The 24287-nt window shown below is 40.1% G+C and overlaps 6 protein-coding genes and 1 long non-coding RNA gene across 7 annotated transcripts; 3 read left to right on the top strand and 4 right to left on the bottom strand.

The window, feature by feature from the left end:
- Positions 1–76: 76 nt before the first annotated feature.
- Positions 77–504, bottom strand: LOC110927390. Its single transcript, XR_002585636.2, has 3 exons — positions 386–504; positions 197–289; positions 77–106 (listed from the first exon to the last, which is right to left on the bottom strand). It is a non-coding gene; the product is annotated as an uncharacterized LOC110927390 (long non-coding RNA).
- A 495-nt stretch (positions 505–999) lies between these two features.
- On the bottom strand, positions 1000–2569 carry LOC118481809. The gene is made up of 2 exons (XM_035977089.1): positions 1450–2569; positions 1000–1375 (listed from the first exon to the last, which is right to left on the bottom strand). Exons 1-2 carry the CDS (start codon positions 2244–2246, stop codon positions 1000–1002), a joined length of 1173 nt encoding a protein of 390 aa, XP_035832982.1. The 5' UTR covers positions 2247–2569.
- A 2082-nt stretch (positions 2570–4651) lies between these two features.
- On the top strand, positions 4652–5544 carry LOC110901504 (zinc finger MYM-type protein 1-like). The gene is made up of 2 exons (XM_022148331.1): positions 4652–4928; positions 5027–5544. The coding sequence occupies exons 1-2, from the start codon at positions 4652–4654 to the stop codon at positions 5542–5544; spliced, it is 795 nt and encodes a 264-aa protein (XP_022004023.1).
- Positions 5545–5595: 51 nt separating this feature from the next.
- Positions 5596–7318, top strand: LOC110901493. Its single transcript, XM_022148321.1, has 2 exons — positions 5596–6429; positions 7271–7318. The coding sequence occupies exons 1-2, from the start codon at positions 5596–5598 to the stop codon at positions 7316–7318; spliced, it is 882 nt and encodes a 293-aa protein (XP_022004013.1).
- On the bottom strand, positions 7291–10332 carry LOC110927389 (receptor-like protein kinase FERONIA). The gene has a single exon (XM_022171075.2). It carries the CDS (start codon positions 10190–10192, stop codon positions 7565–7567), a length of 2628 nt encoding a protein of 875 aa, XP_022026767.1. The 5' UTR covers positions 10193–10332; the 3' UTR covers positions 7291–7564.
- A 6504-nt stretch (positions 10333–16836) lies between these two features.
- On the bottom strand, positions 16837–17451 carry LOC110901485. The gene has a single exon (XM_022148314.1). The coding sequence runs from the start codon at positions 17449–17451 to the stop codon at positions 16837–16839; it is 615 nt and encodes a 204-aa protein (XP_022004006.1).
- Positions 17452–20467: 3016 nt separating this feature from the next.
- On the top strand, positions 20468–21470 carry LOC110901479. Its single transcript, XM_022148307.1, has 2 exons — positions 20468–21085; positions 21129–21470. The coding sequence occupies exons 1-2, from the start codon at positions 20468–20470 to the stop codon at positions 21468–21470; spliced, it is 960 nt and encodes a 319-aa protein (XP_022003999.1).
- The last annotated feature ends 2817 nt before the right edge of the window (positions 21471–24287 follow it).

Below are 24287 nucleotides of genomic sequence, written 5' to 3' on the forward strand. Positions count from 1 at the left end.
GGCGTTCTGTTGTACTATATTCAAGGGGGAGTGGCTTATTACCATTTTTTAAATGCTTCATATAGATTGAGGCTTCTTCCAACCGAACGGGTTTTCTTGCATTTAGCTACATTGATACACGAACTGAAAATTTAGCAAATTCAAAAGATATCCAAGATGAAAACAAATATTTGATTAGAATAAGTAATTAACTTACATGACTGACAACTCGTAGGTATCCTATGATTATGAGCATGGGGAGGATCATTCCCCCCATCCCCACCATGTGAGCTAGAAACATTTACCATGTCTTTAACAAAAACATAAAAAAAACATAATCATAATAATTAGTAGACATAAATAATAAATTTTAAACAATTAGAACAAAGACAAACAACAATCATACATTTAATCGGAATCATCACTACAATAATGTGTGTCTACAAGATCATTGTCATCACCGTCAACATCCATATCATCATTTATTTCGTCTTCCTCACTTGAAGTGTATTCATCTTCATCATCATCATCATCTTCTTCTTCTTCTTCTTCTTCTTCTTCTTCTTCTTCTTCTTCTTCTTCTTCTTCTTCTTCTTCTTCTTCTTCTTCTTCTTCTTCTTCTTCTTCTTCGTCTTCGTCTTCACCACCTTCACTTAAGGTCGTCCTCATGGGCAAGTAGCCTAAGTCAACAACCAAGTTACAATCAAATGATTGAGTGTCTCGTGTACTTGATTCACCAACTTCATAGCCTGAATCGACAACCAAGTTATAATCCGAAGATTGAGTGGCGTGCAATACATCTGCCTCATTAGCAACACTCATACTTGGATGATCCCAAAGTTTTCGATGGTGAACGTCTTCCACAACCCTCCAATTTCCGGTTCTTTGAGAAGGATCTTGGAGATAGAACACTTGTTTAGCTTGTGTAGCTAAAATGTATTGCTGATGATCATACCACTCGATTCCAGGATACATCTCACGACTGATGTCGATGAATACAATATTGTCTTTTGTAAATCGTCACTTACCAGACGTTTTGAACCATTTACAACGAAACAGTACAACCGAATAACCATCTAAGTAGTTCAACTCTATGATCTCCTCTAGTTGACCATAGAATGGATAGAATGGAATACCATCTTCTCCGATTGAAAACACCCCACTATTCTGGGTAGCGCGTTGGACATCACAACTGTGTACCACAAACCTAACACCATTGACTATGCAAGCGTTGTAAGAATATGCGTTCAAGAAACCATGTGCCATTGCAGTTAATTTGTTGGTAAGCTCCGAAGACATAGATGATGATGAAGATGAAGATATATTTGCATTATACTTAAACCATGTGGAAAATTGTGTTTTCAAATCACCGACAGGAAAATCAAATTCAAATTTGCTGGATGATGGACAAAAACTTCAAATTAGTTTATCATAATATGTCGAATGAAAATATAAAAATAGAAAACTTACGATTTGTAGTCTTTAATTTCATCACAGTTGTCTAGTACAAACCATTCCAATGATTTTTTGGCCTTCTCACAAAGTCTAGGGACTGTTGTCTTTGAAATTGGCCGACATTGTGATGAAAACACATGCAACTGCCTCTTTGGAATGCCATCATCTGCATTTCTATCGGGACGGTTAAACTTGGTTTGCATACCCTCAAGATACATAGAGCAGAATGTCAATGCTTCATCTGCAACATAACCCTCTGCTATTGAGCCTTTAGGCTTGGCCATGTTTCTCATATACGATTTCAACTTTTTCATGTATCTTTCAAAAGGATACATCCATCTATGCACAGGCCCAACAAGAATAGCTTCTTCGGGTAAATGCATAACTAGATGAACCATTACGTCAAAAAATGCCGGAGGAAATATCAATTCCAAATTGCATAATATCTTTACCACTTCCTTTTGTGCATTTCGCATGTCCTCCACACATAACGATCGTGCACATATTTTTTTAAATAAGGTGCAGAGGTCAATGATTGTTGACGAAACATCTTTAGGCAAACCTGCTTGGACCCCTATTGGTAGCAATCGATGCATGAGAATGTGATAATCATGAGACTTTAACCCAATTATATTTGAATTACTAGAAAGCACCTTCTTTTTAAAGTTCGATCCAAATCCATCAGGTAGTCTCACTTCTCTAATGAACTGACAAAAATGTTCTCGATCAACGGGTTTGAAAGAGTAACGAGCATGTGGCTGGAAGAACCTGTTGTTTTTCTTTATTAGCCATAGATGTGGTCGAATATTCATCTTTTGTAAGTCTTGTCATGCTTTGTATGTGTCTTTTGATTTTTCATTCATAAGTAAAGTTCCCAATAAACTCTCACATATATTTTTCTCCACGTGCATAACATCAAGATTGTGTTTAAGTTCGATGGAGGACCAATAATCCAGCTCGAAGAAGATATTCTTTTTGGTCCAGTTTGTCATTGTCTCTATCTCTGACGCATCACGCTTTCTTTTCCCACATCTATTACTTGGATGTTTACCTGGAACACGATTGGAGACACTTTTTAGTTGTTCTAATATTTTTTATTACTCAATCGTGTAGGATGACCTCTTGTCTCTTTTTTGCCATCAAATAACAAATTTTCCCTCAATTTATGCTTGTTAGGCAAGAATCGTTCTTGACCAACATAAGTTGTCTTACCGATTACACGATAAAACATTTTGAGACAGACCTACAATTGAGACAGACCTACAATTTCCATCTCTCAAAATCCTGTATTTCATGAAAGGACAAAACATTTTGAGACAGACCTACAATTTTTGAGAGAGAAAATTGCAGCAGGTGTTATTGAACCTGAGAAGGTTCATAGTGATGTGCAGACTGTTGATATATTTACAAAGGGTTTGAGTGCAAGTCAACATCAAACTCTTTGTGAAAAACTTGGTCTATATGATATGTTTATCACATGAATTATGGGGGCATGTTAAAATACGTGTTACTTGGAAATTCATGTTGCAACTTCCTGGTGAACATATTATATAATTGTTGGGCTAATGTTATTGTCTAGGTTATGTCTTGTTGGGCTGAACTGGCTACTAAGTGGCCCAGTTTGTTAAGTTGTTGTAACAGATATACAAGTTGTTATAAAAGGCTGAAAGTTTAAGGGTGCTATGTGTAACATTCAAGGGACTGCGCTTGTTATAGTTTTGGACTTGGATGTAAATTGGATTGGTGAGGCATATAAAAGGGTTGTTGCAATTGTGAGAAGACTGATCTCTCCCTTTTTGTTCACTCGCACGCTTCTCTCTGAATCTCTGGTGTAGTATTAGGGTTTGTAATAGTTTTACTCTGTTGTTGAAGATCATTCTGTGTAAACTCTCAGTTGTTTGTGAGAGTTTGATATTCTGTTGTTGATGATCATATGTGGATGATCATCCATGTATTTGTTTGTATTTCATATTGATTACAGATCTCACATATTGTAGATCTAGGGTTTGGGGGTGTTTTCTGGTTTCGGTAATCAATAAAAGTTTTTGTCACCGTTTTGTCGCTTCTCTGTTGTTTGTGTTGATTCTTTACATTGTTTGTGTTGATTCTTCATACATTTTATAGGGGATACTACCAATCGATCTCTGGTTGAATGTTGGAACAAAGCAAGGGTTTCTGGTATTGTAATAAAATCATACTCAATACTCAATTTTACTCAAATTCAATCCATGTGTCAACAATCAAAACAGTAAATTTCAAGCAAAAATACAATAAATAAGAAAAGTAAAGCATCATGAATAATTTCAAGTGCGAATAACCAGATAAGCAAGAAATTATTCTCAAAATTAAAAAGCTAATCCAATCCAAATCAGTTTAACCTCGTACTTAATATAAACAATATATTTCCGTAAATTTCCCAAAAGAACATAAATTTTTTGAAGCAGTACTGCTTTGGAAACGTGAATTGATGCAACAAATAAAAATAAAAAAGGAGAATTGATGGATTGAACATGAACTTTAAATTTGTAACTCCAATAGAAAAGTGATAAACTCAAAAGTGAAAACGAAAGATAATTACAATCAAAATTTCAACCTACGAACTATGTAACCATCCCTATAGAGGATTCATGAGCTCAGGGGCGGACCCACCACCATGCCAAGGTGGGCGGGCGCATCCTCGAGAAAAAAAATTTTTATGTAAATTTCCGAAGAAAATCCCGTCCGCACCCCTTGGAATTTTTCGTCCGCACCCTTTGGAATTTTTCAGTCGCACCCCTTGGAATTTTTCATCCGCACCCCTCGGGTAAAAAATATTATGGATTTATATTATATTTTTTTTAGTAAAGTCTGATTTTTTATTAAAAAAAACTACCTATATTAATATATTATACTACTTAAACCCAAACCAAACCTTAACCCATTAGTCCATTAGTCCATATCCATTACCCAATACCCAACAATAAACAAAAAGCCCATTAGTCCATTAGTCTATTACCCAATACCCAACAATAAACAATTAAGATTTAGCCCAAACCCCTTCAATTTCCTGATTTCCTCCTCCCGCCCTTCTGATTCTGCCCAGCGACTTCTTCAGCAAGCCAGCAGCAACAGCAGCCAGCGACTTGTGTGCGGTGGGTATAACAATTGGAAAAAGGTACATGCGTCACTTAAAAAACATGTTGGTTTAGTTAATAGTCTACACAACAAATGTTTCCAAATGAGTGCCGATTTAGTTAACGAAAATCAAGCGGTACACACACAATGGGACAATAGGACCCCTAAGGAGAAACGTGAATACCGACTTAGACTTAGTGCTTCTACTTTGCTTGGGAAAAGGTTGTTGAATGGAGGATTGGCGTTTCGTGGACATGATGAATCAAAAGATTCATTAAATAAAGGGAATTTCTTAGAGCTTTTAGAACTCATGGGTGAAATGAATGAAGAGCTTGCTAACGTTATCTTAGAGAATGCACCCGCGAATAACCAAATGACAAGTCTTAAAATTCAAGCGGACATCAAACATTGTTATGCTCAAGAGGTAATTAAACAAATTTTAGAAGAACTTGGTGATGATTTTTTTCTTTATTAGTAGATGAATCATGTGATGTATCAAAAAAAGAACAAATGGTGGTTGTTATTCGTTTTGTTGATAAAGTTGGGATTGTTAAGGAGCGTTTTATTGGGCTTGTTCATGTCAAAGAGATAAGCGCAATAACACTCAAAACGGCTATTGATGATATATTGGCACGTTATGGGTTAAGTTTGAAAAGGATTAGAGGCCAAGGCTATGACGGGGCAAGTAACATGTCAGGCGAGTTTAACGGCCTAAGGGCTCTAATCTTAAAGGAAAATGTTTCGGCCTTTTATATTCACTGCTTTGCACACCAACTTCAACTAGTTGTTGTGGCGGTGGCGCACAAACACACACCAATTTGGAGAGTTTTTGAAACGATAACATGTTTAATAAATGCCGTTTGTGCATCTTCTAAACGACAATATATGCTTCGTGAAAGCCAAAGAAGACAATTTGAAAAAATGGAAGACGTACTTTGTATCGGAAGTGGGTTGAACCAAGAAATGACACTTTCAAGGCCCGGGGATGCACGTTAGAATTCCCATTACAAGACACTTTCCCGTTTAATTTCTTTATATCCAAACATTATGGAAGTTCTTGGATGGTTAGTAGAAATGAGTCAAACTCTTCCTTGTAGTAGACAAGCGGACGGACTTCTAGAGGATATGAAAAAATACGACTTTGTATTTTACATACACTTGATGGAGCATATTCTAAACATCACACATACGTTGTCCCAATGTCTTCAAAGAAAGGAGCAAGATTTGATGAATGCAGTTAAATTGGTTTCTTCCACCAAAAACCAACTTGAAAAGTTTAGGTTGGAAGGTTTTAATGAGTTCTTGGAGAAGGTTAACTCCTTTTGTGACATGTATGAACTTGAGGTGAAAAAATTGGATGATGAATACGTTAACCCAAGGTGGCCAAGAAGAAAGATGAACATCACAAATCGGCATTATTACGAGTATGATTGCTTCAATGCGGTTCTTGATTTGCAAATACAAGAATTTGGGAACCGTTTTAATGAGGTAACATCGGAACTACTTGTTTGTATGAGTTGTTTGAGTCCTTGTGATAATTTTAGTGCATTTGACATTCCAAATATACTAAAGCTAGCCGAGAAGTATCCATATGATTTCAATGAAGAGGAAAAACGAAGGCTTTCGATTCACCTCGGAAACTACTTTAATTTTGTGAAAAAAGATAAACAATTCGCCAACTTGGATGGTTTGTCAAGTCTTGTAAGGTTAATGGTTTCAACAAATATTCACGTTACTTTTACATTGGTATATCGGTTATTGAAGCTTGTTCTCGTATTACCCGTTGCAACCACAACCGTTGAAAGATGTTTTTCGGCAATGAAGAATGTGAAGACCGACTTGCGTAATCGGATTGGGGATGAGAATTTAAGTGATAGTTGTGTATGTTATATAGAGAAAGACTTTCTTAAGAAAGTAGCTTTAGATGATGTTTTGGATAGATTTCAAAAAATGAAAACCCGTAGGGCGACATTTTAATTATGTTTGTACAAAGTCTCACGTGTTTGCCAAATATATAAATTTAGTTTGATGTTCTTTTGTCTTACAAGACCCGACCCGACCCGACCCGATACAACTGATTTTTTTACTTATGTACCTAGGGGCCTAAAATTTTTAAAAATGTTCCGCACCCCCATAGAAAAATTCCTGAGTTCGCCACTGGATGAGCTTTGAAGAATAGAAGTGTAAATGAAAGAATAGCATGATTGCTTGTATAATCATAGGAAAGTGTCAACTACTGGTGTATTTATAAATAATAAATTATTGCAGCAGTGAACGGCTTGTCTGCTTGCTTAAAGACTCTTGTGTGGAATAATTCCAAGAATAATTCCGCAGTTAGTCAAACGGTTATACGTTGTGTGTTAGGAGTTGTAATTTGTGTGGAATAAACACATGCTTCTGTCAATTACTGGTTCAACCAGTTAGGTTTTGAAAAAAAAACACTGCTTATATTAGTATAAAACAAAACTACATATAAAAACTATGGATGTGGTATAACCATCATAATAATGACTACGGAGATGTAATTGGTGGTCCTTTGTTAACATGCAATCCACACAACTTGCCAGGTAGCAAAGTACCGTGGGATAACCTGACACAACCTTGACCCTAAGCGTCAATATACCGTGGCCTAAACTAACCTGAATTATTGGGTTTGGTATCATATCTCTTGAATTGCATAGTTACATTACAACACAGTGAACATATATCTTGATACAATCAGACAATGGCTTCAATGTTAGATGATTTGCAACTCGTGAGCGGTTTGTAGATTAATCCTGATATAAGTCTCACTTGACACCAATCAGCTGTAACCCGAGAACTCATATATTCTTAATTACTAGAAAAGGTAACAAGGGTTTAGGGAATGATATCACAATTGTATGAAATTTATTCATTACATGGTGCCTATTAAACATTAATATGTAAAGGGAGAGAGCCCTGGAAATTACGTATAATTTTACCACAATATAACGTTGATTGTTTGTAGTTTGGCTCTATAATTCCAACTTACATGTTATCTTCCAGCTGGCTTCAGAATCTCGGAGAAAACTGTTTCTGACTTGAACCCTCCATCGCTGCTACTAATCGACGATGTGCCATTTCTTATCGCGCTTGATCCTGTGAACGCATCTTCGTCTGTTGTTGGTGTTGTTGCTCTTGTCGCCCCTTGCATCAGAAACGGAAATTCTTGATTTTCAGGCACGGCTTCACCAACTGTTTTCTCAGAAGATTCTTGTAGCTCCAATGCAAACTCCAGCCCCCAAACTACTTCGTCCATGGATGGCCTTTCACTTCCTTGTTCTTTCAAGCAACTAAATGCCACCACTCCAAACTGCTTTAAACACTCAGGTGCAACCTCACCCCTTATTTTTGGATCAATTATTTTGTTCAGGGTACCCTTCCGACGACAATATTTTCCCCATTCTGCCAAACTCACCTGTTCTCTGGGCAGCCCGGGAATCAAAACTGGTCTTGCACACAACACTTCAAGCAGAACAACACCAAATGAGTACACATCAGATTTGTCTGTAAGTTTTTGGCTTCGGTAATATTGGGGATCCACGTACCCGATACTACCCTTCACTACCGTGCTAACATGGTTTTGTGCTTGGTCACTAGGGCCTAGCTTTGACAAACCAAAATCGGATACCTTAGCAACCCAATTTTCATCAAGTAAGATATTTGTGGACTTGACATCCCTATGAATTATCACACGTTTTGCACCCGTGTGGAGATAATGCAACCCTTTAGCTGCACCAATGCAAATTTGGAGACGTCTTTTCCATGGCAGTGGGGGCTTGTTTGTCTTGTACAAATGTTCGCGTAGAGTCCCGTTAGCCATGTAATCGTAGACTAGTATCATCTCTCCCTTATCTTCACAGTATCCAATCAGGGACACTAATTGGACATGGCGTAGTTTAGACAACATCCCTATTTCCGTATGGAATTCTTGTAAACCTTGGTTGGATGATTCATTTAGTCGTTTGATTGCAACAGCGGTTGCAGCGTCGTCCATGTACCCTTTGTACACCTTACCAAACCCACCGTTGCCTATGACGAAATCATCATTAAATTCATTTGTAGCTGCTAACACTTCTCTAAGTGAGAAGCGACGACATCTATCTGATGGCAGTGTTGATTGTGAAGACTTTGATTCACTATACGCTGGCTCGTATGATGACCTGTCGTCGGTGCCAGCACCATGATCTTTGACTCGTCTCCGCTTCTGGAAAACTATGAGAACTAAGATAGACAACAAGACTAACGCTCCTACGATACCTCCAATTATCGCGGCATATGGAGGTTTGTTCTTGTTCCTTTTTACAGTAGTTGTCTGCCGAGTTGGTGGGGTTGTAGAGCTAAGTTCCGGGTTTGGACTAGCAAGACTTCTATCCGTGCTTAACTTAAAGGCTTCCAAACCATTCAAATAAGCATCATGATATACTTCAGTATTGGGATTAGGATGCATAGCAACCCACAAATCTTGCTTGCCTCTGTTGCGATATGGGTCATCAACAAACACAACATAATCCTTGAATACAGGATAACCACTACCTTTTGTTAAGTGGAACACGTCAATTTCCTCATCAGCAGTTTGATTATTAATGAAGATCTTGAAAACCACCTGACCTGGTTTTGTGTACAGTGGTATACTGTTGCAAAAATGGAGCCTGATATTGTAATAAAACCCAGAATCAACAGAAAGTATCCAGGTTAGATTGAACGTGTCAGACAGATTGCCCATACTCCGTTGGGTTTGATAAACTTCCTCAGGTGCAGTATAATTGGGTGTCTCCGTTGTATAAGTAATGGGCTTGTGACCATAAGACGGTGTCAACCCAATTGCTCCTCCGTATATGTAGTTAATATCTTGATCCCATGACCGGTACATACCGGTATCTCCAATACTAGATATATGTCCCCCACCCATATTTAATCTGTAAACATTTTCAAGTGCCTGGTCGTTTGTAATATCAGGTGCTGTAGTCATCCCAACAGGTATCAGGTTCATAGAGTTAAAGTACAGATCTTCCGGCATTGAAACAATTTCAATACCGTTGATGAAGGCATATGAGTTGGGTGAGGGTGTGAAGGTAACGTTTAGGAGTTGTGTATCTTTTATATAGATCAAGAATTCTTTGACAAAGTTTGGAACCTGGGGTCCATTAACTCCTGCATCTAAGCGGGCCTGAGCCAGAAAAGAGGCGGTTAGGAAAGCGCTAAAGTTAGTTAAGAGAGAGAAGCCATTCGATGATACTGAAAAGAAAGATTGTTCTGGTTTGAGGTTGGAGTAGGTGGCAGGATAGAAATATAAGCGGAGGAATTTCGGGCCTTGGGAGACTGGAAATGTGTAAGTGAACGAAGAAGCGTTAAAAATTCGGGCAGAAGTATAAGGGAGGATGCCGGATACTGAAGGATCTGATTGGAAGGGAGTGGAAGGAAAAGAAGTGGTGATGATGTTGTTAGGGACAAATTTAGAATTTTGATCATCATCCCATCTCGGGTCAGAAGTGGTGGTGGTTGAGGATGAACCGCAGGCGATGAAGAAGCGATCGGTGGCTTTATATGGTTGTGCAGTGGTGGTAATGATGGATATGAAGAGTAGGAGCACATAAAAGATGGGTAAACTGAAGATTAACATGGTTGGTTGAAGAGTAGTGTGATTGCTTGAATTATTAGAGAGTATTAATTAATGGTGTTTTTTATATATTATAGGATCAGTGGTCACATTGTCTGCTTGCTTCAAGTGGAGCTGTGGAGACTTGGAAAGTCTTTGGGTCTTCTCCAAAAGCTTATAGGACTAATTCAAAAGTTATGTATACGAGGTGCTGTTAAGAGTTGTACTATAGAAAGTGACGTGCTTTGTAGATATTATAATTATAATTATAATATAATTTGTTTGGTGTAACACCAATCATTTTTAGAGATTGCAAAAAGAAAAGAATGATAAGAGTTCATCAATCATCTTACCGGCTCGAGCTTCTCTATCCATCACAATTCACAAAACCAGCCGGTTCATTGGCAAACTGTTTAATGCTTTAAAATAAACCGATGACTTGTCCAGTTTTCAACAATTCGACTGACGGGGGTGTGGTCCAATTTTGAAAGTGGGAGATACTTTACGTCACTTTCAATGACAAAGTAGGTAAAGAAAAATCCATTTGAACGAGTCAATAATAAATTAATAATAGGCTAAGGGTAAAAGGGGGTTACCATTTGAGGAGAGGTAAACTCTTCATCTACACAATCAAATCTTAGAATTCCTCTTTCTAATTTCTAAGTCCCCTCTTGCACTATTTTATTTAAATATAAAAAAACAAAAATAAGATTGTGATTGGTTGAAAATAGTGGACCCCACCATTATCCAACTCTCTATCTTCTTCTCCTATGCGTTATACACCGAAATCAAGTCTCCTCGCGAGGTAAACTAGTTTACCCCATAGTTTGTCGCACCCACCCCGTTCACCCTAATAGGATAATAAATTGTATGGCTATGGATATAAACATGGAGTGTAGGGCTGTTCAAAAAGTCTGTGTCTCGAGGCTCGGTCGAAGTTTGCTCGAAAAAAGTTTGAAAAAGCTCAGTTCGAAGTCAGCTCGGTTTTATACGAGCTGGCTCGGCTCGGTTTGTAAACGAGCCGAACCCGAGCCAAGGTAGGTTCGATTCGTTGCTCGTTCGTTAGTTGGCTCGTTGGCTCGCTCGTTAGTTGGCTCGTTGGCTCGTTCGTTTGGCTCGTTTAAATTAAACCACAAATTATATATGTGTGTATTCTAATATATTTAAGAAATGTTGTTTAATTAGTAACATGGTTATTTTTTATTGAACGAAATAGATTATAAAACTATAGTATTTATTAGTAATATTGATTTAAAAAATTATTTATTAAGGTAAGTAATATAGAATCTTTTCTTGTTTGTTTTATTTATAGTTTGCCCAAAAGTACTATTCTATTAGCTTAAATAATGTTTTATTTATTTATTTTTTGGTTTTATGTATACTATTATGTATAAAAAAATACAAAAATATAAACTTTTTTTAAACAAATGAGTCGGCTCGAGCTTTGACGAGCCGAGCCCAACTTTCAAGCTCGTTAAGAAAAATGAGCAGACTCGGCTCGTTTCCATTTTTAAACGAGCTGAGCCTGAGGCCATCCTAATTTGATTCGGCTCAGCTTGGTTCTAACCCTAATGGAGTGTTGTGGGCCCTCCAAAATGATGTTATTTGGGCCTAAATAGAAAAAGAAAAAAAAAAAGAATAACCTAGGATGAAATATAATGGTGAAATATAATAAATTATCTCTCATTTTTAATGAGATACTAGTTTCCTGTCGCGCGTTGTGGCAGTGCCGTACGCAAAATGATAACGCATAAACTACAATTGACTAGGCTCGTTTTCGAATGAAATTTACGTAGAAACATGATAACTCAAATTTATACCGTTGAATCAAAACGCATCAAATTTACGTCAAAACATAGTCCACTCAAACCGTACGTAAAAGAGTACATTTTTTTAATTGACTCGACTCATCTTCAAACAAAAACTACGTTAAAACGTATACGAACTCGAATTTACACCGACACATTGATAAAAAAAAACGTAATAAATGAGTATTATGGTAACCTCAAAACTTTAGAAAGGTGAGGGGATAAGAAGGTAACATTTACAAAGTTAGAGGGTTACCTTTGACATAATAACAAAGTTTAAGGGTAAAATGGGTTGTATGACAAAAGTATGAGTGTTAAAGAGAAGTTAGAAAGTATGAAGGCTTTTGTGTGAAGTTAGAAAATAGAAGGGTTATTTATGTCAATTATTAATTGAATTTTGTCAACTTAAAAAAGTTGAGGGTTTTTTTGACAAATAAGAGTCATGGTCACCTTTTCTTATTATCACCTTTTCTTACTTTTTCACTCAAAAAGTTGGTTAAGAGAGAGTAGCCATTGCATGTTACTGAGAAATACGATTGTTCTAGTTGTAGGTCGGAATAGGTGGCAGGATAGAAGCACAGGTGGAGGAATTTGGGGCCTTTGGAATACCGAAGAATGTGGTTGGAAGGGGGTGAATGGAAACGAGGTGGTGATGATGTTGGGAGGCACGAATATGGAATTCTGATCACCATCCCATGTCCGGTCAGAAGTGGTTGTGGAGGAGGATGAACCACAGTTGAGGAAGAAGCGTTGTGTCATAGCCTAGGAAAGAGTTAACTGTTGGTGTATGTGTGAAGATCCAAAAATCAGACAAGGCCGGAGCCTGTAAAAGGAGGAATTGGATCTTATGGGAGATAGAACCTTCACCTGCAAAACAATAAATCGTTAGGCTCGCCGCAGAGATGGGAGGGCCCCTCTGCGACTACCCTCCGGCGTGAGGATAAGTATTGGTAGAGAGAGAAAATAAGGACGAAGGTTTAGAAAATCGTACTTGGCCTTGTACTTGATGGGGTATTTATAATGGTCAACTGAGATGACGTCATTCGTCCAGACGCACTTGAACGGATGTCCGTCCTCGGCGACATGGGGAACGGACATCTTCAGAATGTCCGTCCAGGTATGGTCCGGTCCGTCCTTAAGGATCATATCCGGACACGGATATGTATCTTCAACTCCCCCAGTTTGTTAAGTTCTGCTAGGGCGAATAACGTGGCGTTATTTAAATGGTGATGATGCGGCGTAGGTGAAGTAAGTTGTTTGACCGTCAGTCACCCGCGTGTGACGGGTATGAAACCCCGCCTTGGGAATCGCGATCGTCTATTGAAGTGACGGTTTGATTTGACAGACCCAAACCGACTTAAATCTTCCTATAAAAACCCTTTTCACATTTTACTTTTTATCTTTCTCACTCTTGATTTTTCCTCTCAACTTGTTACCCTCCTTGTCCGTTCTTCTTCTTCTTCTTGAAATGTGCGTTCTTTTCTTCATTACTATCATGGACCCTGGCAAGGATAACCTTGCTGAAAGCTTTAGCGTTCTTACCCAACGTCAGTTGGATAAGTTCGTCCAGGAATATAACATTCCTTTCGGTCTCAACCCGGTCCTTCCTTCGAAGAACGAAGCTATATATCCCTTTCGTCATGGGAAGTTCCCTTTGTACACCTGTGTGTGCAATTTTGCGAATTACAGGGTTCCCTTCTCGAAATCTTTAGTTAGGGTGCTTCGATACTTCCGGGTTCACCTTTGCCAAGTGAACCCATTTGGAATAAGCCGCATAAACCATTTCGAGATCTCTTGTAGGGCTTTCGACCAGAGACCGGACCTGGACGTCTTTAGATACTTCTATGAGTTTATTACAGCCGGCGATTGGTCACCTTTGCCCACCGGAAGGGAGTCCCCAGTCCTTCCGAGGATGAAAGGTCCAGCCTGAAGAATTTGAAGGATAACTTTTTCTGGCTGGACGACCGCTGCCTTCCGGTGGAGATGGTTTGGAGGTTCAAGGATCAGACCATGCCCTTCGACCTGGGCGATGACTTTAAGAAGAAGTCAGCCAGATCCCTGATTGAGAAGAAGTCCCCTATCCGTCCTCTTCCTGAGCATTTTCTTTTATGGGGACGGGTTTGTTTTTCCTGGGGCCGAGGGGGTAGAGATTGGCCGGTTATCCGCTCAAAGCGTGAAAGTAAGTCTCCGACCTCTTTCCTTCCCTTCGGCACTTTTTCTTTTGTTGTTTTTCTGAACTTGGATCTTCTTTTTGATGTGCAGGAAACCAGATGTCGCTTAAGGACGCACTGAAGATTCCGAACTTTAATGTTCTGGATTTTAATTTCGATGAACAAGCTGAAGGTGAAGTTCCTTTTATGCAACAGGTGGCTTCGGCGGCTCAGGAGATTCGCCCTCTGACTGGTCAAGGTACTTCTGAACCATCTGCTGCCGATGCTACTTCTTCTGTGCCAAAACCTACAAAAGGTGCTGCTGGGTCATCCGGATCTCAAGCTGGGAAGGAGTCCATTCTGGATGACGTGGATAGTGATCCGAAGGTACGGAGTTTAGACGAGGCCTTGAAGTATCAACCTTCTTCTGGTTCCCAAAAAAGCAAAGGTGTTACTTCTGATGTTGAGCCGAAGGGTTTTATTCGCAAGAGAAAGAATGAAGCTCTTCAAATTCGTTCATCCGATCCTCTTCCCATGCCGAAGGTGAAGAAAAACAAGAAAGGTTCCTCTCATTCCAGTGGGAATGTCATTACTGAGCTTGATGAACATCTTTTCGGCGGTAAATCATCACGGGAGGAGGCTGCATTGGCCCGTTCCGCCCCGACTCCAGCTTTTCCATAGGATATCTTCCAATAAATGAATCCGAAAGTATGGAGATAGAGGATCAGGGGGTTACGAGCAAAGGGAATGAAAAAGCTCAGAGTGAACCGAAGATGGTGACCTTTTTAGGTACAATTTTGGACTCATCTTTGGGTCCGGGCTGTTTTATTGATGATGAGGGAGATCAACTAACTTCTCTTCCTCCATCTTGGTTCGGACCTGAGTTGATGTCCTCTTTCGACATGCAGATGTATTCTCGGATGATATGGAGATAGATCCGGCAACGGCCGATGAAAAGTTTGTTCGGGAGTGGGATATCCGGAATAAGGACTCGGTGATGGATGACCTTGTTGCCAGGACGTTTCTTTTCAATATCAGCACCCCTTTGGATCATGCCCGAAGCCGTAAGATGAAAAATCAAGATCTTGGTGTGGCGGTGCTATCAAATCAGGCTCAATCGAACGTTTATGTGACGGAATTATACCACCGTGGGTTGAAGCGGAGTCCGTGAGGGAAAATCTGGAGAAGGAAACTCTTTCCCTGAAACGCAAAATACAAAGAACTCCGGATGCTGAGAAGAAACTTTCCCAACTCTCTCAAGACCTTCAAGCTCAGAAGGAGAAGGTTAAATCCCTAACAGAATCAATCCTCTCAAGCCACTGCTGCTTCTGCTTTGGAGGACCGAGATAGGATAGCGACGAAATTGAAGGATTTTTCCGAATCCTCAAAGAAGAAAGACGAGGAGCACAAGATGGTTTTGTCGAAGATGGAGGAGTCCATTTCCAATGCTCGTACGGCTTATGAGAAGATGAGGGCAGGTTCGTCCTTTGCTTGATTTAATTTTTTCACATCTTTAAAAATCTTTCGAACACATTGGTCAGAGAATGATGCCCTCAAAACAGGGGAGGCTGATTTAAAGGCTAGGATGGACGAGTTGAAAAGTCACCATAAGGCCGAGATTGAGGAGCTGAAGCTGGAAAGTGCAGATTTGATGAAGAAGGTGGATGAGTTGCAGGCTACCAAGGCGTGGCTCCTTTCGGAGGGGGCACAGTTGTTGGCAAAAAATGTTCATAGAGGACCAGAGATGACGGCGGCCGTGGCAGCGGTGAATAATGCCATGAGCTCTATTGGAGTCAACCCGGTCTTCATCAGGGGTACGTTCATGCCCTTAAGAAGAAGACTCCTTATGCAGAGGTCCCCTTGTTGAATCGGAACGCCGAAGCTGACCTGAACACAGTCGTTGCCTGTTATGAATCCTTGACTTTTCCGGTGGTGAATGACCTTCCGAAGCTTATCAACGCACCGCTTTCAAAGATTAAGGATGCTCTCTCCTTTGCTGGTGGGGAATCTTCGACAGAATGAGGTGGACATACCCGGCTCTTTGGGGTATGCACCTTTGTAAGTTTTTAGTTGGTTAACTGTTTAGAAGGTGGACATATCTGGCAACTTGGGATATGCACCTTGTTTTATTCGGAATTACTGTAATGATCTCGTTCTTACCGTTTTGTATATCTGACAATTATCCTTTATTTTGTAAATGACTTGAATGACTTCCGGTTGCACTAATCCGGTTATTTTTATATGTAATCACTTTGTTTTACATGCGTTCATGCTTTTTTATGTTTACATTTTCTCTTTTTCTTTAGAACGTTTTCTTTGATGTGCGGATCCGTCTTGTTTACTTAGGATAATTTTTAAATGATAGTAAAGATACGAATGATGCCAGTCCGTCCTTACTTTTTAGGGTTAGCATCCCTGATTCGGCCGATGATAATTTTTACGTTGCAACTTGTTAATGATAGAAAATTCATGCATTCTATTTAAACATTCCGAAGTATATTCTCCGGATAATACATGCTGGTAAAAACGTTTAATAAGTGCGGGTAACACCTTCCGCAATTCATGGGAAAAAATAAAAGGGGTGCGGGTAATACCCTCCGCAGTACAAGAAAAGTAGAAATGATGCGGGCCATAGCCTCCGCATTACAAACTTATTTTAAAATATTCTAAAAATTCTTCAAAGGAAGCATCTTTTAAGGTGCATCCCATTCTAGGTACGAGGAATGGGAGTTCCATCCATCTTGGTGAGTGTGTAGGCACCATTTTTTCCAGAGGTTTTGATTTGATAGGGCCTTTCCCACTTCATAGCCATCTTTCCCGTACCCTTGGCCAAACTTGCATCGTTTCTCCGCATAACATAATATCCTTCTTTGAACCGGACCTCTTTGACTTTTAAGTTGTAATGTTTTTCCAACTCTTTCTTGTATTTTGCTTCTCGGATGGCTGCAAGTTCTCTTCTTTCCTCGGCTAGGTGGAGGTTTAGACGAAGTTGTTGCTCATTCTCTTCTTGGCTTTGGCGCATGCGAGGGGTAGGGATGCCAACTTCGGCGGGAATGACTGCCTCCGAGCCGTATGTCAAACTGAAGGGAGTTTGCCTTGTGCTTGTTTTCGGCATCGTCCTGTGTGCCCATAGGACATGCGGAAGTTCGTCTGCCCAGGAGACTCCTTCTTTCCCCAGCCACTTTTTGATGCCTTCCACAATGCTGCGGTTGGCTCTTTCCACCTGTCCGTTAGCCTCGGCATGGGCGACCGAAGCGAAGTTCTGTTCGATGTGCATCCTTTCGCACCATGTTTTAAATGGCTTTTCAGCGAACTGCTTCCCCATTGTCACTCACGATGCATAGTGGCATTCCATATCTGCACACTATGTTTTCCCATACGAACCTCAGTATCTAATCTCCAGTAATGGTTCGGAGGGGTTTGGCTTCAATCCATTTTGTAAAGTAGTCGATCGCTACCAGCAGGAACCTCACTCCTCCCATGGAGACGGGGAAAGGAACAACGATATCGATTCCCCACTTCTGAAACGTCCACGCCGAAGTTACAGGGACGGGGTCGTTTTTAGCTCGATGGCTGATGAGGGCGTGCCGCTGACAATCTTCACACGCTTGCAACTCGTTAACAACACTTTGATGCATACCCGGCCAACAATATCCGGCGTTCATTGCTTTGGCTATGACCGTCCTAGGCCCAGAGTGGATGCCGCAGATCCCCCAATGGATTTCCCTTATGACATAGCTGGCTTCCTCCGGAGTTAGGCATCTCAGGAGCGGACCCAAGAATGTCTTTCGATAAAGCTTTCCATCGTGAACTTGGTACTGAAGCGCTTTTACCTTCATCTTTTGTAACACCCCGAAAATATAAAACTATATATATATATATGTATATATATTGTAATTACGAAGCGTTAAATAAACAAGAACAGACTAACTAGGATTGAATAACCCAGTTAGATACGAGTCTTGTGATATCAAATAAATGGATGGAAACTCTTAGATTATAAATAAAACCATAATTGAGGGACTTAAGTTGTAAAGCGGGGAAACTTGAGAGATTAAAACAAAATAAACTCCACCAAACACACACTTAGGTGTGTTTGGTCGACCAAAAAATGCAGGGAGCGAGCAGGAGCTCCTCACAAACCCTAGTTCTCACTAAAATTGATCAATTGAAGGCTCTAATCTGGTCTAAATTGAATTTCAAGCACAAATTAGTGATCACCTTGTTGAGGGGATCATAAGGTATGTAAAATCTTGATGTTTTGATTCACCTTAAATTCTAGGTTAATTGTGAAAAACTGAAATTTAGCTTGATTATGTCTTGCATGGATGAAATTAGAAGTGATATGATGTCTAAGGATAAACCCTAGATGATTTCTTATCAAAATCTTGCATGAGGCTTGTAGGGTTTATAATCACCAATGTAGATGATTAATAAGTTTGTAGAAACTTTATAAACACTAGGATTATGATTCTTGTTCTAGTGTAAACTGAGTTTTTAGAGGTAATTTTTGAAATATAGAAGTTAAAACGTGTGTAAACGCGCCTAATTGAAGTTGGTTTAAGATGAAAATTTCAAGTCATGAACTTGGTTTTGATTATGTAAAAATCAAACCCGCTAGGTGTTTGTTAAAACGCCTAAGTGAGGATTTAAAATGTTAAAAATTGGGTGAAACGCAGATTTGATTATTATAGAAAAATATGCGTTAAGGCTTATGAAAGAGTTCTAAACTTATTGTGAATTGAACTCTTTAGGAAAAGAATCTGGATCGTCAAGCGGACAAGCCGGAAGGGATACGCGTTTGAAGGGTGTGCTCTAAAGGTAAGCGACCTTAGTTCCGTTACATTATGCATAAATGTTTGGTTTTAGTGTATAAATGGTGTAGTAGTGTAACATATGCGTTTGGTGTGTCCGTGAAGTGATGAAGCTCACTCGACATATCAAACGGGTCAAAATAATGGTTGGAATTGGTTTTGGAAAAGGTTTGGCTTGTCATCAAGTGATGGTTTTCACGCGACAACCAAACGGGTCAAAATGATGCTTTTAAAAGAATCATATGCGTCGAGACTTGAAGGTCTCGCATTGCGTTAAGTGTTAGATAGCACTACGCCAATGCATTTGTCATATTAATTTAAGTTAACGAATCCAAGATATCCGGTCAAACAATAGAAATAAATTGTAAGTGTCGCTTGAAGTGGAATGCTTGAATTTTGAGGAAACAAGCATTAAGTTCTAATGTGAGCGTAAAGCCATGGAATGGCGCGAATACGCCTAGGTTTATAAGCCCGGGGATTTGGGTAATTATGTCCAAAAAGTCTTAGAACTGAAAAAAATAGTATTTTGCACTTATTGCTAATGGGTTGGATAATTAAAACAGGGATTTCATGAATCATTTGTTTGTAATTCGGTTTCCGTGATGTGAAATTTACATGGTTGGCTCCGTAATTTTATTACGGACTCATAGGAAAAAGAATGGACTAAAACGGACAATCGAGTAAAAAGTTGTGATTGTTTAAAGTTAGATTTTTGTAAATTTTCGGAGCTGGGCAAAATGCTGGTCCAGAAACTGGACCTGCTGGAAAAAGCACTCCCCCGCGCCATGCGACGGGGGCATAAGGAACTGGCGCGACACGCAGGGCCGCCCGCGGCATGCGAAGGGTCGGACTAAGTCTAGCGCGTGGCGCGACAGACTAAAAACCAGAATTTTTCGATTTTCGTTATGTTTATGTATTTGGGACTTGTCTAGGCTCGATTAACATTGTCAAAACTAATTATTTATGTGGTTTTGACCTCAGGTGATGCTCGTTAGCTTCGGATGCCGATCAAGCATGAATTCAAGAACCGAACACCATTTTTGAAGCTTCCGCACTAATCTAAACCTGTGTAGACAATGTTGTTTTCTGAACACTATTAGTTGTGAATATTTGAACTAGAAGGTTCTTATGTTAACTCGCTAAACAATGTACATCTTAACTTTTAACTATGTTTTGCTAAATATGCATTTGGTTTAAAAAGGCCCGTATTTTATGATTAAAATAATAGAAATTTAAGACGAGTGTTACAAGTTGGTAATCAGAGCTCAAGGTTGTTAACAAAGTGTGTTCGGTTCAAGCTTGATCAAGCATCCGGTAAGAGTTAATTGTTCTAAGTAGATTTATTAAGTATAAAAGGGAAACATGAATTGACGTGCATGGGAAGAGTGTGTTAACACACTCAAACCCAGAAAGTGCATTAAATAAGAACGGTTAAAACAAGTTATGAACTTGACTAAACCGAAGTAAATAAACTGTATGCTATAGATGAAATGTTTAATGCTTGATGTAAACATTTCAATTTTGAAGATGACGGATAAAGGTAATGATGATGCGGTGCCGAGAGTCACCGAGCAAATGAGACAAGTGATTGCCGAGGAAGTAGGAAAGGCAATCGAAAATAGCCTATCCGGTTTTATTGATAAGATCCAAAATACGGTACTATCGGTTGTTGATGAGAGAATCAAGAAATTGGAAGATAGTGCCAACGTAGCTAAGGAGAAATCTGGAGAGCGCAAGGGCTGCTCGTACAAAGAATTTATGGCATGTAAACCGCCACTCTACAACGGAGAGGTGGATTCGATAGTATGCCAAAGATGGTTGAGTGATATCGAAGGGGTGTTTGAGAGAACCCACTGTGACACGAATGACTTCGTGGCTTATGGCACGGGTCAGCTGAGAGGTCAAGCAAAAGACTGGTGGGATAATAAGAAAAAGGAGATAGGAAGTGAAGCGGCGAAGGCGATGACATGGGACGAGTTTAAGGTACCATTCCTTAAACACCACAGTCCCAAAGCGGTTATCAATCGAATCAAAGAAGAATTCATTCAGCTTAGGCAGAAAGGTGAATCTATTGATAAGATCACGGGGATCTTTCTCGACAAACTGAGGTTTTGTGATGAGTTGGTGACATCCAAAGAACAGAAGGTGTATTATTATTATTACAATATGCTAAGCGTAAAAGTATCAGGAGTTCATGACTCCCTCAAAATACGAGACTCTCACCGAAATCATTAACACTGCTCGAGAGAGGGAGATAGAGCTAAAGAAACAGATCGAAAGGGGTGAAAGAAGGGCGCAAGTGGTTAACCCAAGTCCTACAAAAAAGGCACGCACGACTGAGTCGTCGAAGAAACAAGAGGGAAAAAGCGGGTCGCAAAGCTGCAAGGTATGCGGGAAAGGGCACAAAGGTGAGTGTCGGTTTAAAGATAAGCCATGTCCCATATGTGGGAAGACAGGGCACACAGCTGCATTATGCCCCGGGAAGGTATCGGTGTGTTACAATGCTATCAACCGGGTCACAAGAAATTAGAGTGCCCGGAGCTAGTCGGGAGAAAGGATGGCAAGGATTCACATACGGAGACTCCAAAAGCAAAAGCCAGATCCTTCCAGTTAACGGCAGCCGAGGCGAAGGTGGAACCCGATGTGGTCTCAGGTATATTCTCCGTAAATTCAATTCCCGCACATGTGTTATTTGATACGGGTGCGAATAAATCCTTTATTTCACATGGATTTATTCGACATCCTTCATTCGAACTGACAAAATTACCTATGCCATTAGAAGTAGAAATAGGTGACAACAAAAGTTTCATTGTATGTGATGTGTGTCAAAATTGTAAAATGAGTATCGACTGTGAAGAATACTCAATAGATTTGATTCCAATGTCGATGGGAGAATTCCAAGTAGTAGTCGGGATGGATTGGCTATCCCGACATCACGTGAAGGTCGTGTGTTTCCGCAAGGAGATTAAGCTAACATCTCCAAGTGGAAAACACGTTTACCATCTTTGGCGAAAAAGGGGGTAGCCCCGTTATGTGCTCGATGCTAAAGGCTCATAAACTCATGAGGCGTGGATTTAAAGCGTTCATGATATACGCGAACGAACCAGACAAAGGACCGCCAAGGATTGAAGACGTACCAGTAGTATGTGAATATGCCGATGTATTTTCGGAAGATTTACCAGGAATACCGCCAGAACGGGAAGTGGAGTTCGGAATCGAATTGGTTCCGGGCGCGAAACATGTGGCCAAGACGCCGTATGGACTCGCGCCATCAGAGCTACAAGAATTGGTGTCACAAATCCAAGACCTGCTCGATAAGGGGTTTATTCGGCCGAGTGTGTCCCCGTGGGGCGCACCGGTGCTATTTGTGAAGAAGAAGGATGGAAGCATGTGCATGTGCATTGATTACTGGGAGTTGAACAAACTCACGGTGAAGAATCAGTATCCGCTTCCAAGAATTGACGATCTATTTGACCAATTGCAAGGTGCAAGTTGGTTCTCCAAGATTGACCTTAGATCGGGGTATCATTAGTTGAAAGTCAAAGAGGAGGATGTACCGAAGACGACCTTCCGTACACGGTACGGGCATTACGTATTTCTCGTGATGTCCTTCAGATTAACTAATGCGCCCGCGGCTTTCATGGACCTCATGAACCGGGTTTGCAAGCCAATGCTGGATGAGTTATTGATAGTATTTATCGATGACATCTTGGTATATTCAAAGAATGAAGCAGAACACGCAAGTCATTTATGTGAAGTGTTGGAGACGCTCAGAAGAGAGAAGTTGTATGCAAATTCTCAAAATGTGCTTTCTGGTTGCGAGAGGTACAATTTCTTGGGCACGTCATTAGTGCAAACGGGGTGTTAGTAGACCCGTCAAAAATAGAAGCAGTGGCGAGATGGAATCCTCCGAAAAACCCTTCGGAAATAAGAAGCTTTTTGGGGCTGGCGGAATATTATAGGAGATTCATACAAGACTTCTCCACGATTACTACACCGCTGACCAAACTAACCCATAAATACGAAAAGTTTATTTGGGGCGAGGAACAAGAAAAAGCTTTCCAGACGCTTAAAGAAAAATTGACCCACGCTCCGGTATTGTCATTGCCGGATGGATTGGATGACATGGTAGTTTACTCGGATGCGTCACATTCGGGTCTTGGGTGCGTATTGATGCAACGAGGCAATGTTATAGCCTACGCCTCAAGACAACTAAAGACTCATGAAAAGAATTACCCGACTCACGACCTTGAGTTGGCAGTACTTGTATGGGGTAAAATGCACCATCTTTACCGACCATAAAAGTTTGAAATATTTCTTCAATCAGAAGGAATTAAACATGAGGCAGAGACGGTGGTTGGAAACTGTCAAAGATTTTGATTGTGAAATACATTATCACCCGGGGAAAGCCAATGTAGTGGCAGATGCATTAAACCGAAAGGTAGATTATACGCCCATTCAAGTGCGATCAATGCAACTAATCGTAACATCGGGTTTACTTGAACAAATCCGAAAATCTCAAATTGAAGCATTGAAGGAAGAAAATGTGAAAAAGGAAAGAACAGTTGGCCAATTGGAAGAATTGGCGGATGGTAACCAAGGGTTAAAGACTCGTTTTGGGAGGATATGGGTTCCAAATTCGTGTGGAGCCAAGGTGCTCCTACTTGACGAAGCCCATAAATCCCGTTATTCAATTCATCCGGGGGCAACCAAGATGTATAATGATTTATAGCAAAACTACTGGTGGCCCGAAATGAAGAGGGATGTTGTGAAATATGTGGAGAAGTGTTTAACATGTTTGCAAGTCGAAGTAGAACACCAAAAGCCGTATGGTAAACTGCAACCGTCGGATATCCCAATGTGGAAATGGGAACAAATCACGATGGGCTTGCTGACCAAACTACCCAAAACCAACCGTGATTTTGATGCTATATGGGTAGTTGTGGATAGATTGACAAAAAGTGCTCACTTTATTCCGATTCGTGAGACTTATACATCCGAAAAGATATCAGAGGTGTATACAAATGAAATCGTGGCACGTCACGGAGTACCGATGTCTATTGTTTCCGATAGAGATACTCAGTTTTCTTCGAATTTTTGGCGCGAATTCCAAGAACAGATGGGAACCAAATTGTTCATTAGCACCGCGTACCATCCACAAATGGATGGATAAAGTGAAAGAACAATACAGATGTTGGAGGATATGTTACGGGCATGCATTATCGATTTTGGGGGTAGTTGGGATGTCTATATACCACTGGTCGAATTTTCATATAATAACAGTTACCACGCAAGCATCGGCATGGCTCCATACGAAATGCTTTATGGTAGAAAGTGTCATACCCCG

This window comes from Helianthus annuus, chromosome 9 (genome assembly GCF_002127325.2).
Source record: "Helianthus annuus cultivar XRQ/B chromosome 9, HanXRQr2.0-SUNRISE, whole genome shotgun sequence".
In the NCBI taxonomy this organism is placed as follows: domain Eukaryota; kingdom Viridiplantae; phylum Streptophyta; class Magnoliopsida; order Asterales; family Asteraceae; genus Helianthus; species Helianthus annuus.

What these genes read in the sequence shown, in the direction of transcription:
- LOC110927389 (XM_022171075.2), bottom strand. Translation starts at nt 10,192, where the DNA reads ATGTTAATCTTCAGTTTACCCATCTTTTATGTGCTCCTACTCTTCATA.
- LOC110901479 (XM_022148307.1), top strand. Translation starts at nt 20,468, where the DNA reads ATGACGGATAAAGGTAATGATGATGCGGTGCCGAGAGTCACCGAGCAA. An exon ending in TGACATCCAAAGAACAGAAG is followed by an intron (nt 21,086 to 21,128) that starts GTGTATTATTAT and finishes TAAAAGTATCAG; the next exon opens with GAGTTCATGACTCCCTCAAA.
- LOC118481809 (XM_035977089.1), bottom strand. Translation starts at nt 2,246, where the DNA reads ATGAATATTCGACCACATCTATGGCTAATAAAGAAAAACAACAGGTTC. An exon ending in GAAATTAAAGACTACAAATC is followed by an intron (nt 1,376 to 1,449) that starts GTAAGTTTTCTA and finishes TCCATCATCCAG; the next exon opens with CAAATTTGAATTTGATTTTC.
- LOC110901485 (XM_022148314.1), bottom strand. Translation starts at nt 17,451, where the DNA reads ATGGGGAAGCAGTTCGCTGAAAAGCCATTTAAAACATGGTGCGAAAGG.
- LOC110901504 (XM_022148331.1), top strand. Translation starts at nt 4,652, where the DNA reads ATGAGTGCCGATTTAGTTAACGAAAATCAAGCGGTACACACACAATGG. An exon ending in CGCGAATAACCAAATGACAA is followed by an intron (nt 4,929 to 5,026) that starts GTCTTAAAATTC and finishes CTTTATTAGTAG; the next exon opens with ATGAATCATGTGATGTATCA.
- LOC110901493 (XM_022148321.1), top strand. Translation starts at nt 5,596, where the DNA reads ATGGAAGTTCTTGGATGGTTAGTAGAAATGAGTCAAACTCTTCCTTGT. An exon ending in AGAATTTAAGTGATAGTTGT is followed by an intron (nt 6,430 to 7,270) that starts GTATGTTATATA and finishes TGATACAATCAG; the next exon opens with ACAATGGCTTCAATGTTAGA.